General features: G+C 41.5%; 1 protein-coding gene across 1 annotated transcript; it reads left to right on the top strand.

Annotated features, from left to right (window-relative positions):
- Positions 1–2,147, top strand: LOC124003718. Its single transcript, XM_046312262.1, has 2 exons — positions 1–1,446; positions 1,576–2,147. The coding sequence occupies exons 1-2, from the start codon at positions 133–135 to the stop codon at positions 1,909–1,911; spliced, it is 1,650 nt and encodes a 549-aa protein (XP_046168218.1). The 5' UTR covers positions 1–132; the 3' UTR covers positions 1,912–2,147.
- The last annotated feature ends 12,448 nt before the right edge of the window (positions 2,148–14,595 follow it).

The raw sequence follows: 14,595 nt of genomic DNA on the forward strand, positions 1-14,595 counted from the left end.
AGTAGTCTAATTATAATATCTAAACTGAAGTGGGTCTGGGTATGGTGTATAAAGTCCCCTCTGGTGGGATAGAATTCAGACGAGTCTTTCTGCAGGAGAAGACCTGTAAAAAAGAAGCGTGCGTAATTTACAATGGCGAAATGGGAAATGCGAATGGACGTTCTAAAATGTTTGGCGGTGCTTGAGCTGGATGACATGGATTCAGACGCAAGGGGAGAACTTGATGAGATGTATCAAGAGATCTATGATGATAAATATGGCATTTTTTCAGTAGATTCCGATTCTGACAGTGAGACGTATGGGATCCTTCCCAGGGTTCCAGTGGCACCACAACGCAATCAGCAAAACTCCCGCAGTTGCTACAGTCAACATGGGCGCAAAAAAGCCCCTACGTTGCCCACTGTGAAGCCGTCATCAACTGAGATGGAGAGAGATAATACGGGGGTGGACGGCACCGTTTGGGTGAAACAGCCTGTTGGTAAAGCCACGGGTCGATTATTAACACAGAACGACACCAGAGTGGAATCAGGCCCTACACCATATGCAAAAGATAGAATCGACGGTGCCTACGCCAGCTTTCATTGTTTGTGTGACATGGAGATGTTGCAGCGCATCAGGGACTGTACTGTGGCTGAGGCGCACCGGGTGCAAGGAAAAAACAAAACATGGGACTTGTCTGTGGAGGAATTGGAAGCATTCATTGCGGTCCTGTATGTCCGTGGGCTACACGGCAATAGACTAGCGTCTTTGGATGTCTACTGGTCATGTTTAGAATTAGATTTCTTTCGAGACACCATGCCAATGGACCGCTTCACAGAAATCTTGCGGTACCTGCGTTTTGACACCAGAGAGATCAGACGCCCCCGGACATATTCGAACAAATTCGCCGTGGTCTCAGAAGTTTGGAACGCGTTTGTACGGAACTGCATTGCATGTTACAAGCCAGGTTTGAACATCACTGTTGAGGAGCAATGGTGCCTTTCAAGTGGAGAGGTCATCAAGTTTGCGTTGACCGCTGACGTAGACAGCAAGTACGTGCTAAATGTCATTCCTTATGTCGTTCCTTATTCGGGGGAAGATGAATCTCAGAAGCCTGAAAATGTGGCATTGAAGCTTGTGGAACCTTACCTCGGTGCGGGGAGAACGGTCACTACGGACAAGTTCTGCACATCCCTGCCATTAGCAAATAAGTTGATTGCCAACAAAACCAACTTGGTCGGGGCAGTGAGTCATTGCGGACGAGAGCTGCCTCCGGTGATGCGTAATCAGGCACAGACAAAGCTATACTCCACTACCGTGCTAAAGCATGACAAAGCAACCCTTACGGTTTACAGAAGTAACCCAAGAAAGAACGTCTGTATTCTGAGCACTATACACCCGACTGTCACCACCGGGAACGACCGAACGAGAGAACCGGAGACCGTGACCTTCTATAATAGCAACAAGGTGGGTTTCACATTACGATATTTTAAACATCATGCACATCATACACGCGTCATGCACTTGCAGACTACCAAATGGGTTGTTGTTTTTCATTTGGGGATGTAATGCTAATCAATTGTATTCTACCCACAGGTTGATGTAAATACGATGACAAGAGAGCGTACGGTGGAGGTTGTGACAGGGTTGGAGAAAGGAGGTTCACACCGCTGGCCCCTTGCGGTATTCTTCAACCTTCTTGACCTGGCTGCAATCAACGCATATGTTTTGTTCACGCAATGCACCGCTAAGACAGTGCCAACGACAGATTTCATCATGGATCTGGCATTCGAGCTTCGCGAGAAGCACATGAGGGCCAATGCCGCACCGCCTCCTCCCCTCCCACCCATCCAGGACACAGTCTGTGAAACGAAGACCCACAGCAAGGTGCGCAGATCGACACGGAACAAGGCTCCTAAAAGCTGTGGGTAGTGCAACGGATTTGCTTGTGGCTCTTGCGCACGCAAATATCCAGAACAACAGAAGACGAGATTCATGCTTAGGCAAAAGGCGCATATCCCAAAGGCACAAGATACAGTCTCCCAGTGAATTAACAACCGAGTCTTTGTTATAGCATGGATGTATTGCCACTAATTCTCCTGTATGCATGTAACGTTTCAACATTGTGTTTTGCACCCTACCAATTGTGTTACAAATAAAATACAGAAACTTGATAACATTGTGTTTTTTTTTATTCAAAGAATCATAACACAAAACAGGTTTTACATGAGTTGTCTATTATCAATTGATAACCACGTATTATGCCAACACGTGTAACCGCTGAAAAGTTGGGTGTTTTAGTGTACTGTAATTCCTCTTCAACGTTTAGTAAATGATTACACCCTATATTATTATACATTAATTGATAAATATATCGGCTAGGCTATGACAAGAGTATGCTGCATGTGCAACAGCTATGCCACAGAGTCTATGTATTTTTTAAAAATAAAAACGTGTGGTAAAATGGCATATCGTTTTCTATTACTAAACTAGATATGCTGTTACCTCAAGCATGTAATAATAATATGATAGTAAAACTAGAAAGGTACTAGAAAACATAATGACTTTGAATTGACAAGCTACATATGATGATCTCTCGTATGTAGCCTATCTTGTTTGTCTTTAATGAAAGCTCTTTGGAATTTACACAGTCACTACATTCAGAAGTTACGTGCCATCCCATTCCTATCAGGGCCTGGCCAATTTGACTTACGGTGCTTCTGACTATATCAATAGAAACATATACAGTGTGTATATTTATATACACTGCTCAAAAAAATGAAGAAAACACTAAAATAACACATCCTAGATCTGAATGAATTAAATATTCTTATTAAATACTTTTTCTTTACATACTTGAATGTGCTGACAACAAAATCACACAAAAAGTAACAATGGAAATGTATCAACCCATGTAGGACTTGGAGTCACACTCAAAATTAAAGTGGAAAACCACACTACAGGCTGATCCAATTTTGATGTAATGTCCTTCAAACAAGTCAAAATGAGGCTCAGTAGTGTGTGTGGCCTCCACGTGCCTGCATGACCTCCCTACAACGCCTGGGCATGCTAATGATGAGGTGGCGGATGGTCTCCTGAGGGATCTACTCCCAGACCTGGACTAAATCATCCGCCAACTCCTGGACAGTCTGTGGTGCAACGTGGCGTTGGTGGATGGAGCGAGACATGATGTCCCAGATGCGCTCAATTGGATTCAGGTCTGGGGAACGGGCGGGCCAGTCCATAGCATCAATGCCTTCCTCTTGCGGGAACCGCTGACACACTCCAGCAACATGAGGTCTAGCATTGTCTTGCATTAGGAGGAATCCAGGGCCAACCACACCAGCATATGGTCTCACAAGGGGTCTGAGGATCTCATCTCGGTACCTGGTCATTAGCATGTCCATACCAGAAAATTCTGTGTCGATGTGATGTTTCATGTGGTGGAGATAAGGGAAAGAGAGGAAAAAGAGAGTGCAGGGGGAGTTGACCAATCAAGTTCAGGTGAATAAATGTTTCATATCCACTTCTACATCCACTGTCAAAACATGTTCTGCAGTTGGTTGAGAAATGGGTTCATGTGATTAATGATTCATTGACATTTGTCCATCCGGTTTAAGGTCAACCCTGTGACGTGAGCTGAACTCTCGTTTTAATATGGAAATACAATTACATTTGTAATTATTTTACCCCCAAAGAAACATTGAACATCTAGTCAAATTAAATTGTAAAAGCAGGTGAACTGGTTCTGCTCTGATGTTTGTGCAGTGTTTTACCATTTGCATGTTATTTGAGCAAATTGAGTGTGAGACTGCATTGAAATCACTGACCCAGTTGATTGTGCAAATACATGTAGATCTTTTACAGCTCTGCTGTTTATCAATGATCCTTTTCAGGGTAAGACATTATCACCTAAATGCTCAGTATGAAAGAGCTGTGAATTTAACTCTGATGGCTCCAGTCTACCACAAGTGTTCCTTTGATTTTTAAGCACCACAGAACATAATGCAGCCATTGTCTGAAATGTGTTCACATGTACACCACATTGGGAGAGGGTGTGGCATGCACAGGGGAGGACCAAGAGGTTAAACTCAGTCAAACAATGGAGCTGAATGTCAAGTGGTACTCCAGTCTCCTATTCACGTCATCTCCACACCTGGTTTACTTAACAAAAGGCACATCTCAATAGATGGTCCAGGTATGTGTGTGGTAGGGAGAAGGGGGGGGTGGCGTTGCTATTTTGTTCTCTATTGCTCCTCTATGGTTCCTCAAGATAGGAGGGAGGCCGATGACGTCAGAGGATTCCCAACAGGACCAACTCTTTGAATGCCCTACTCCAGAGGTTTCAAATTCATACAATGGAGGGAGGACATAGTGTCTGCAGGTTTTTGGTTTTTCCTTTGAAATAAGGCCTAGACAAACAGGTGTGGGGAGTTACTAATTTGTGACCTTAATTCATAAGTCAAGTATAAGGGAAAAGCGAAAAACCCACAGGCACATGGCTCTCCGGGAATGAGTTTGACACCTGTGCCCTACTCCATTGAAGTTGTGTCTAAAAAACACTATTTTGCTCAAAATGTTTTTGTTTTTTTACACTTTAGTGTGCTCACTTTTCTATATTTATACTTGGGATATTGTGTTTCAACAGTACAATTTCAAAAATAGCTGGAGAACCTCTTTAAATACAAAGAGGAGGAGGAGAACATTGTGGATTTAGTTAATAAGCAGGTTATGGAAAATACAGCTTTCATCCAGAGTGTTCAATGTTCTCCTTTCTAATTAAAGCATCGACTACCACCTGCTGACTTTTACTACATCCAGAGTTAATATATTTTTGAACACTTATCCTTTAATGTGGGTGTTACCATGATAACAGAAAATCATAGCCTCCTGAGTGGTAAAGCGGTCTAAGGCACTGCATCTCAGTGCTAGTGGTGTCACTACAGACCCTGGTTCGATCCTGGGCTGTGACCGGAGTCTCATAAGTATGTACACAATTGACCCAGCGTCATTAGGGTTTGGCTGGGGTATGCCGTCATTGAAAATAGGAATTTGGTTTTAACTGCTTAAAAAAAAGGTTAAATAAACATAAATACAAAAATGAATGAATAATGGTGAGTGAGAAAGTTACAGAGATGTAAATATTATAACCCCACCAAAATGCTGGCCTCCCATGTTAATGGTGATAGGTTATCTTGTCTTGGGTTCATGATCTTTGTGCATCTGTAACTTTCTCACTCAGGTAAATGGAACAAAATACTAAACTTTTGACAAAATGTCATACACTCTAAGTAAATTTGTCCTAGTGGCCTACTAGACACATTAAATGGGGGGACTGGATAGATAAAGTGCATTAATTTCTAAATTGCATTCATGTAGCCTTATATAAAAAACATTTGATATCATATCCAAAATGCTGGAGTATAGAGGCAAATGAAACATTTTAGCTTCACTGTCCAAATGAACATGTAGAGGGGTGTGTCTATCTCAGACTTAAGCTATATGCTGGTCATTAGCATGTCCATACCAGAATATTCTGTCGATGTGATGTTTCCTGTGGTGGAGATAAGGGAAGAGAGGAGGAAGAGGGCAGGTGAGAAGGGGTGGTGATAAAAACTATAATGGCTCAGTAGGCTGATTGCCTTTCATTCATTCATTCAAACCCACTGTAGTCCATTACAAAGCCATTGGAGACTCTTTCAGCTGCCCATACGTGGCTTGAATGGATAGAATTTGGTTAGTGATAAGAGAACTATATTTGTTTAGTTGGTATAAGTAAAGGACAGTGCACTCTTAGAAACTAGTTTTACCTTGTGAGGTTTGCAGAATCATATTTTTGGGGAAAATAAATACTTTAATTAGAATACCATCAGTCATCTTTGCAATGGGGGGGTACAGTATTAAGTCTGAATGTCATAGAAGTCAGCAGGTGGTAGTCTATGCTTTAATTAGAAAGGAGAACATAGAACCCTTTGGATGAAAGCTGTATTTGCCTTAACCTGCTTATTAACTAAATCCCTAATGTTCTCCTCTTCCTCTTTGTTTTTAAAGGGGTCCTCTAGCTATTTATAAATGTTTCCTGTTGAAACGCAAATTTAAATATCTTAAAGTGAGCACACTAAAGTGTAAAAAACAACAATATTTTGAGCAAAATTGTGTTTTTTTTAGAAACAACTGCAAACTGTATTGGAGTAGGGCACAGCTGCCTAAGTACTAATTTCAGGCAAAGCTGGAAGGGTTATTTATGACCAACCAAAATTTGTAACGTGGTTGGTTGTTGACTGAATCGGCTTTGAAAACCGTCTTGGAGTGTGGATTCTGAATGGTCGGACCAACGCTGTGCAGACCTGACCACTGGAACTTTCCTTTTGAGTCTTTGTTTGCAGGCGGCGATAAGCAAAACGGCGTCGTTGTCAGATTTACTGAAAGGAGGACGAAAGACGGCCTTACCTGTTTCTAAAAGACATGTAGCAGTAGTCAAGCCTGCAATTTACACGGGCAGGACAGTCAATGTGTTGGTAATCATTCTGGAGCGCAGACCTCAAATGACCTTTATAGTTTTCAAGATATAGGATTTTCATAAGCAACGTGTCATGATGTGGCAAGTGACACTTTACTTCTTGAAAGTCCAATATCTGCAAAACGTGACTGCTGACGTGCAAAACATTTTGGGACTATATCAACAATGGTAGAATGATAAAAAAATACCAAAAGATAGTTTTTGCATGGCGTTTTCCTTTAATGTTCAGTTAGGCTCTATCATTTACATTACATTTAAGTCATTTAGCAGACGCTCTTATCCAGAGCGACTTACAAATTGGTGCATTCACCTTATGCATTCACCTTATGACTATCTTTTAGTAGGCATACAGACAATATCATTGCGATAAAATCCAGTTCAATATCTGCCCAAATACAAGAAGAGATCAGTGGACAAATGGAAAAAAATACCAAAAAAATAGTTTTTCAGTGGATTTTTCCTTGAATAAAGAACAAGTGTAGAACTGACATAAAATTACAGTAATTGTCATCTTCCCATCTTTATGACGCTGACGTTTTAGAGAATTTCAATAGCACAAACGAAAAAATATCTTATATTCGGCTGCTTTCACTCCTTAGTATTGTCACGGGCGTCTTCGTGGAAATGACCGGACCAATGTGCAGCGTGGTGAGCGTACATTTTCCTTTATTTATGTAAATGTCGCCAACAAAACAAAAACCCAAAGAAACGACCGTGACGCCTACTTGGGCTATAGCGCCACTAACAAAGATAACTACCCACAAAATACAAAGGAAAAATGCTGCCTAAGTATGATTCCCAATCAGAGACAAGGATAGACAGCTGTCCCTGATTGAAAACCATAGCCGGCCAAAACATAGATATAGAAAACATCGAAATAAAGAAACTAGAATGCCCACCCTAGTCAAACCCTGGCCTACCCAAAATAGAGAACAAAAGCCTCTCTATGGCCAGGGCGTGACAAGTATAGTGACATGGACCATTTTCTAGGATTACTATCGGCCTTTCTCCCCACACCTAATAATATCACATTGAGGAGTGCTGGCCACAGTCTGATGGCTATAGGTGAGAGTCATTAAAAATATCAACAATCCATTACTAATCAGCCATCTTTAATGTGAATGAAGACGTGGGCGGGGCAATCAATTGTGGGGGCAGTAGTCTAATTATAATATCTAAACTGAAGTGGGTCTGGGTATGGTGTATAAAGTCCCCTCTGGTGGGATCGAATTCAGACGAGTCTTCCTGCAGGAGAAGACCTGTAAAAAAGAAGCGTGCGTAATTTACAATGGCGAAATGGGAAATGCGAATGGACGTTCTAAAATGTTTGGCGGTGCTTGAGCTGGATGACATGGATTCAGACGCAAGGGGAGAACTTGATGAGATGTATCAAGAGATCTATGATGATAATTATTGCATTTTTTCAGTAGATTCCGATTCTGACAGTGAGACGTATGGGATCCTTCCCAGGGTTCCAGTGGCACCACAACGCAATCAGCAAAACTCCCGCAATTGCTACAGTCAACATGGGCGCAAAAAAGCCCCTACGTTGCCCACTGTGGAGCCGTCATCAACTGAGATGGAGAGAGATAATACGGGGGTGGACGGCACAGTTTGGGTGAAACAGCCTGTTGTTAACGCCACGGGTCGATTATTAACACAGAACGACACCAGAGTGGAATCAGGCCCTACACCATATGCAAAGGATAGGCTACATAGACACTGTCGATTTTTATCTTGTTTGTCTTTAATGAAAGCTAATTGGAATTTACAGTCACTACATTCAGAAGTAATGTGCCATCCCATTCCTATCAGGGCCTGGCCAATTTGATGTATAGTGCTTCCGACTTATTGTATGTCAATAGAGAAATATACAGTGTATATATATATATATTTTAAATGGTATGATGCAATAATCTTCAAAATGCTTTCTTCTTAACATACCTGCTTGCACCTCCAAATAAAATATTTTGATATTTATACAGAAAGAAGCACCAATCTCTGTTAAAGGGCTGCAGGTAGCCTTGTGGTTAGAGTGTTGGACTAGTATGTGAAAGGTTGGAAGATCAACTCCCTGAGCAGACCAAAGCTCAAATCTGTCATTCTACCCCAGTTAATAACCCACTGTTTTCAGGCCGTAATTGAAAATCTGAATGTGTTCTTACTGACTTGGCGAGTTCAGAAAAAGAAAGCATCTGAGTGAGAGCTGAACATTGCCCCTTTGTCTCTGTATGTGCAGCCCATGTTTCTGATGTTGTCTGGGCCAAAAAGAGTATGGCATGTCTTTTAACCAGATATCAGATACATGGGCTGCATATACTGAGTGTACAGTGCAAAGTGCCTTCCTGATATTGAGTTGCCCCCCCCCCCCCCCCCCCATGGACACTTCAAGTCTTCAAAAGCATTCCACAGGGATGCTGACCCATGTTGACTCCAAGCTTCCCACAGTTGTGTAAAGTTGTCTGGATGTTTTTGAGTGGTGGACCATTCTTGATACACACAGAAAACTGTTGAGCGTGAAAAACCCAGCAGCTGCGTTGCTCTTTAAATGTATTTTTAGGCTGGGTTACTGTATAGCACTTTGTGACATCTGCGGATGTTAAAAGGTCTTTATAAATACATTTGATTTATTGACACAAACCATTGTGCCTGGCACCTACTACCATATCCCGGTCAAAGGCACTTAAATATTCTGTCTTGCCCATTCACCCTCTGATGTCACTTTAATAACTTTACCTACATGTACATATTACCTCAATTAACTCAACACCAGTGTCCTCGCACATTGACTCTGTACCGACAATGCCTGTATATAACCCCGCTATTTCTATTTACTGCTGCTCTTTACTTATTTGTTATTCTTATCTCTTATCACACATACACAATCCATGTCTCAATTGTCTCACGGCTAAAAATCCTTCTTTAACGTGTCGCCTCCCATTCATCTACACTGATTGGATTTAACATGTGACAACAATAATGGATCAGAACTTTCACCTGGATTCACCTGATTAGTCAATGTCATGGAGCGAGGTGGTGTAATATTTTGTACACAGTGTATATCGGCATATAGTGAGTTCAGTCGTGGCCAAAGGTTTTGAGAATGACACAAATATTAATTTCCACAAAGTTTGCTGCGTCAGTGTCTTTAGATAGTTAATATGGAATACTGAAGTATAAATACAAGCATTTCATAAGTGTCAAAGGCTTTTATTGACAATTACATGAAGTTGGTGCAAAGAGTCAATATTTACAGTGTTGACCCTTCTTTTTCAAGACCTCTGCAATCTGCCCTGGCATGCTGTCAATTCATTTCTGGACCACATCCTGACTGACGGCAGCCCATTCTTGCATAATCAATGCTTGGAGTTCATCAGAATTTGTGAGTTTTTGTTTGTCCATCCGCCTCTTGAGGATTGACCACAAGTTTTCAATGGGATTAAGGTCTGGGGAGTTTCCTGGCCATGGACCCAAAATATCAATGTTTTGTTCCCCGAGCCACATAGTTATCACTTTTGCCTTATGGCAAGGTGCTCCATCATGCTGGAAAAGGCATTGTTTGTCACCAAACTGTTCCTGGATGGTTGGGAGATGTTGCTCTTGGAGGATGTGTTGGTACCATTCTTTATTCATGGCTGTGTTCTTCGGCAAAATTGTGAGTGAGCCCATTCCCTTGGCTGAGAAGCAACCCCACACATGAATGGTCTCAGGATGCTTTACTGTTGGCATGACACAGGACTGATGGTAGCGCTCATCTTGTCTTCTCCGAAAAAGAAAACAATAAAAACCAAATATGTTCAAAACCTATTAAATATGCTTCTTTAGAGGTTTCTACACAATGTACACTACCGTTCAAATGTTTGGGGTCACTTAGAAATGTCCTTGTTTTTGAAAGAAATGCAAATTTTTTGTCCGTTAAATAAATAATATAGGCGTACAGAGGCCCATTATCAGAAACCATCACTCCTGTGTTCCAATGGCACGTTGTGTTAGCTAATCAAAGTTTATAATTTTAAAAGGCTTATTGATCATAAGAAAACCATTTTGGAATTATGTTAGCACAGCTGAAAACTGTTGTGCTCATTAAAGAAGCAATAAAACTGTTCTTCTTTAGACTAGTTGAGTATCTGGAGCATCGGCATTTGTGGGTTCAATTACAGGCTCAAAATGGAAAGAAACAAATAACTTTATTCTGAAACTCGTCAGTCTATTCTTGTTCTGTGAAATGAAGGCTATTCAATGCGAGAAATTGCCAAGAAATGTAAGATATTGTACAACACTGTGTACTACTCCCTTCACAGAAAAGTGCAAACTGTCTCTAACCAGAATAGAAAGAGGAGTGGGAGGCCCCGGTGCACAACTAAGCAAGAGGACAAGTACATTAGAGTGTCTAGTTTGAGAAACAGACACCTCACAAGTCCTCAGCTGGCAGCTTCATTAAATAGTACCAGCAAAACACCAGTCTCAACATCAACAGTGCAGAGGTGACTCCGGGATGCTGGCCCTCAACGTAGAGTACCTCTGTCCAGTGTCTGTGTTCTTTTGCCCATCTTAATCTTTTCTTTTTATTGGCCGGTCTGAGATAGGTATTTTTCTTTGCAACTCTGCCTAGAAGGCCAGTATCCCGGAGTCGCCTCTTCACTCTTGATGTTGAGACTGGTGTTTAGCGGGTACTATGGACCCCACAGCCCAAAAATGGGGGGGTCCAAAAAATCCCCCTACGTGGCACATTTGGTCTGTGGGCAATGTGTTGGGGGAACCCTGCTCTACATAATTTGCTTTGAACATGTGAATGGCGTTATTAGATCCTTAATGTTTTAGCTATACGGTAAGACATACTAATCTGTTAAAATCTCTATGATACCACATTATAACAACCAACTCAGGTCTGATTTCATGACATTTGATTGAAATCTTGGCTTTCAGTTTATTTTCAAACGATAAAGAGAACAGAATTAAGACAATGCAGGATCATTTTTTATTTGGATTAAACATTCAGAAAAAGTGGCCTTAGGTTATTGAGCGATCTAGTCTGGTTTGAACCTCAGAGGAAGATAGTTTTATAATGTGGAGGTTCCATTCAGGAGGAAAGGAAAAGACTCAATGCTCGATTACCATTAAAAACAAATGGTTTAATTTAAGCAAAGTAAGAAAACATGACTTTTGGCCAACACAACAATGGCAGTTGAAGCCAATGACCCCAGTGCCTCGTACTGTGAGGACAAACTTGTATTGTAGAGCGTTTTTTTCCTAATTGTCTTCCCCATTCCCTTTGTGCCATTGTTCAGATTTGTGTTATACCTTTATTTCAACAGGGAGTCTCATTGAGACCAAGGTCTATTTTGCAAGGGAGCCCTTAATATACACAAATTAGAACATACAATATAATGCAAATGTAACAAAGTAAAACACACTCAAGAAAAACACCAATTTCAACCCGAGAGGCACCAGTACATCCAGTTGTAGGTAACTCGTAAGTCGAAAGGTTATGTTTTCTACGGCTGGCCATGCTTTCCACCTGGCTACCCCTACCCTGGTCAACAGTCCTGCACCCCCCACAGCAACTCGCCCAAGCCTCCCTCTTTATCCTTCACCCAAATCCGGATAGCTGATGTTCTGAAAGAGCTGCAAAATCTGGACCCTCTCTTTCTAAAATTATCCGCCGAAATTGTTGCAAACCCTATTACTAGACTTTTCAACCTCTCTTTCGTATCGTCTGAGATCCCCAAAGATTAGAAAGCGGCCGCGGTCATCCCCCTCTTCAAAGGGGAGACACTCTAGACCCAAACTGCTACAGAACTATATCTATCCTATCCTGCCTTTCTAATGTCTTCGAAAGCCAAGTTAACAAACAGATCACAGACCATTTTGAATCCCGCCATACCTTCTCCGCCATGCAATCTGGTTTCCGAGCTGGTCATGGGTGCACCTCAGCCACGCTCAAGGTCCTATATGATATCATAACTGCCATCGATAAAGAGATAATACTGTGCAGCTGTATTCATCGACCTGGCCAAGGCTTTTGACTGTCAATCACCACATTCTTATTAGCAGACTCAACAGCCTTGGTTTCTCAAATGACTGCATCACCTGTTTCACCAATTACTTCTCAGACAGAGCTCAGTGTGTCAAATTGGAGGGCCTGTTGTCTGGACCTCTGGCAGTCTCTATGGAGGTGCCACAGGGTTCAATTTCTCGGGCAGATTATTTTCTCTGTATACATCAATGATGTTGCTCTTGCTGCTGGTGATTCCTTGATCCACCTCTACACAGACGACACCCCTCTGTATACTTCTGGCCCTTCTTTGGACACTGTGTTAACTAACCTCCAGACGAGCTTCAATGCCATACAACTCTCCTTCCGTGGCCTCCAACTACTCTTGAATGCAAGTAAAATTAAATGCATGCTCTTCAACCGATTGCTGCCCTCACCTGCCCGCCCGCCCGCCTAGCATCACTACTCTGGACAGTTCTGACTTAGAATATGTGGACAACTACAAATACCTATGTGTCTGGTTAGACTGTAAACTCTCGTTCCAGACTCACATTAAGCATCTCCAATCCAAAATTAAATCTAGAATCTGCTTCCTATTTCGCAAAACAAAGCATCCTTTACTCATGCTGCCAAACATACCCTCGTAAAACTGACTATCCTACCGATCCTTGACTTCCGAGATGTCATTTACAAAATAGCCTTCAACACTCTACTCAGCAAATTGGATGCAGTCTATCACAGTGCCATCCGTTTTGTCACCAAAGCCCCATATACTACCCACCACTGCGACTTGTATGCTCTCGTTGGCTGGCCCTTGCTTCATATTCATCGCCAAACACACTGGCTCCAGGTCATCTATAAGTCTTTGCTAGGTAAAGCCCCGCCTTATCTCAGCTCACTGGTCATCATAGCAGCACCCACTAGAAGCACGCGCTCCAGCAGGTATATTTTACTGGTCACCCCCAATGCCAATTCCTCATTTGGCCGCCTTTCCTTCCAGTTCTCTGCTGCCAATGACTGGAACGAACTGCAAAAATCACTGAAACTGGAGACTCATATCTCCCTCACTAACTTTAATAATCAGCTGTAAGTGCAGCTCACAGATCACTGCACCTGTACATAGCCCATTTGTAAATAGCCCATCCAACTACCTCATCCCCATACTGTTATTTATTTAATTTATTTTGTTCCTTTGCACCCCAGTATCTCTACTGGCACACTCATCTTCTACACATCTATCACTCCAGTGTTTAATTGCTATTTTGTCATTATTTCACTACTATGGCCTATTTATTGCCTTATCTCCCTTATCCTACCTCATTTGCACACACTGTATATACACTTTTTCTATTGTATTATTGACTGTATGTTTGTTTATTCCATGTGTAACTCTGTGTTGTTTGTGTCACACTGCTTTGCTTTATCTTGGCTAGGTCGCAGTTGTAAATGAGAACTTGTTCTCAACTGGCCTACCTGGTTACATTTATTTAATGGTATTTTTTCCAACAATTTACACAACATTCTCTGTCAAAGTGGAAGAAAAATTATAGCGTTTGTAGAAATGTTGTAAAAAATGAAACACTAATATATAGTGATTAGATAAGTACAAGTATAGATAAGTAGAAGTATTCTGCCCCTTGAGTCAATACATGTTAGAATCACATTTGGCAGCAATTATAGCTACTGTGAGTCTTTTTGGGTAGGTCTAAGAGCTTTTGTACACCTGGATTGTACAATATATACACATTATTATTTTTCAAATTCAAGTATACCTATAACAATGATGCAGCCACCACCATGCTTGAAAATATGAAGAGTGGTACTCAGCGATGTGTTGTGTTGGATTTGCCCCAAACATAACGCTTTGTATTTAGGACATAAAGTTAATTTCTTTGCGACATTTGTTTTTTATTTTTGCTTTGGTGCCTTATTACAAACAGGATGCATGTTTTGGAATATTTTTATTCTCTACAGCCTTCTTTCTTTTAACTCTGTCATTTAAGTTGATATTGAGGAGTAACTACAATGTTGTTGATCCATCCTCAGTTTTCTCCTATCACAACCATTCAACTCTGTAACTGTTTTAAAGTCACCATTGACC

This window comes from Oncorhynchus gorbuscha, linkage group LG18 (assembly GCF_021184085.1).
Source record: "Oncorhynchus gorbuscha isolate QuinsamMale2020 ecotype Even-year linkage group LG18, OgorEven_v1.0, whole genome shotgun sequence".
In the NCBI taxonomy this organism is placed as follows: domain Eukaryota; kingdom Metazoa; phylum Chordata; class Actinopteri; order Salmoniformes; family Salmonidae; genus Oncorhynchus; species Oncorhynchus gorbuscha.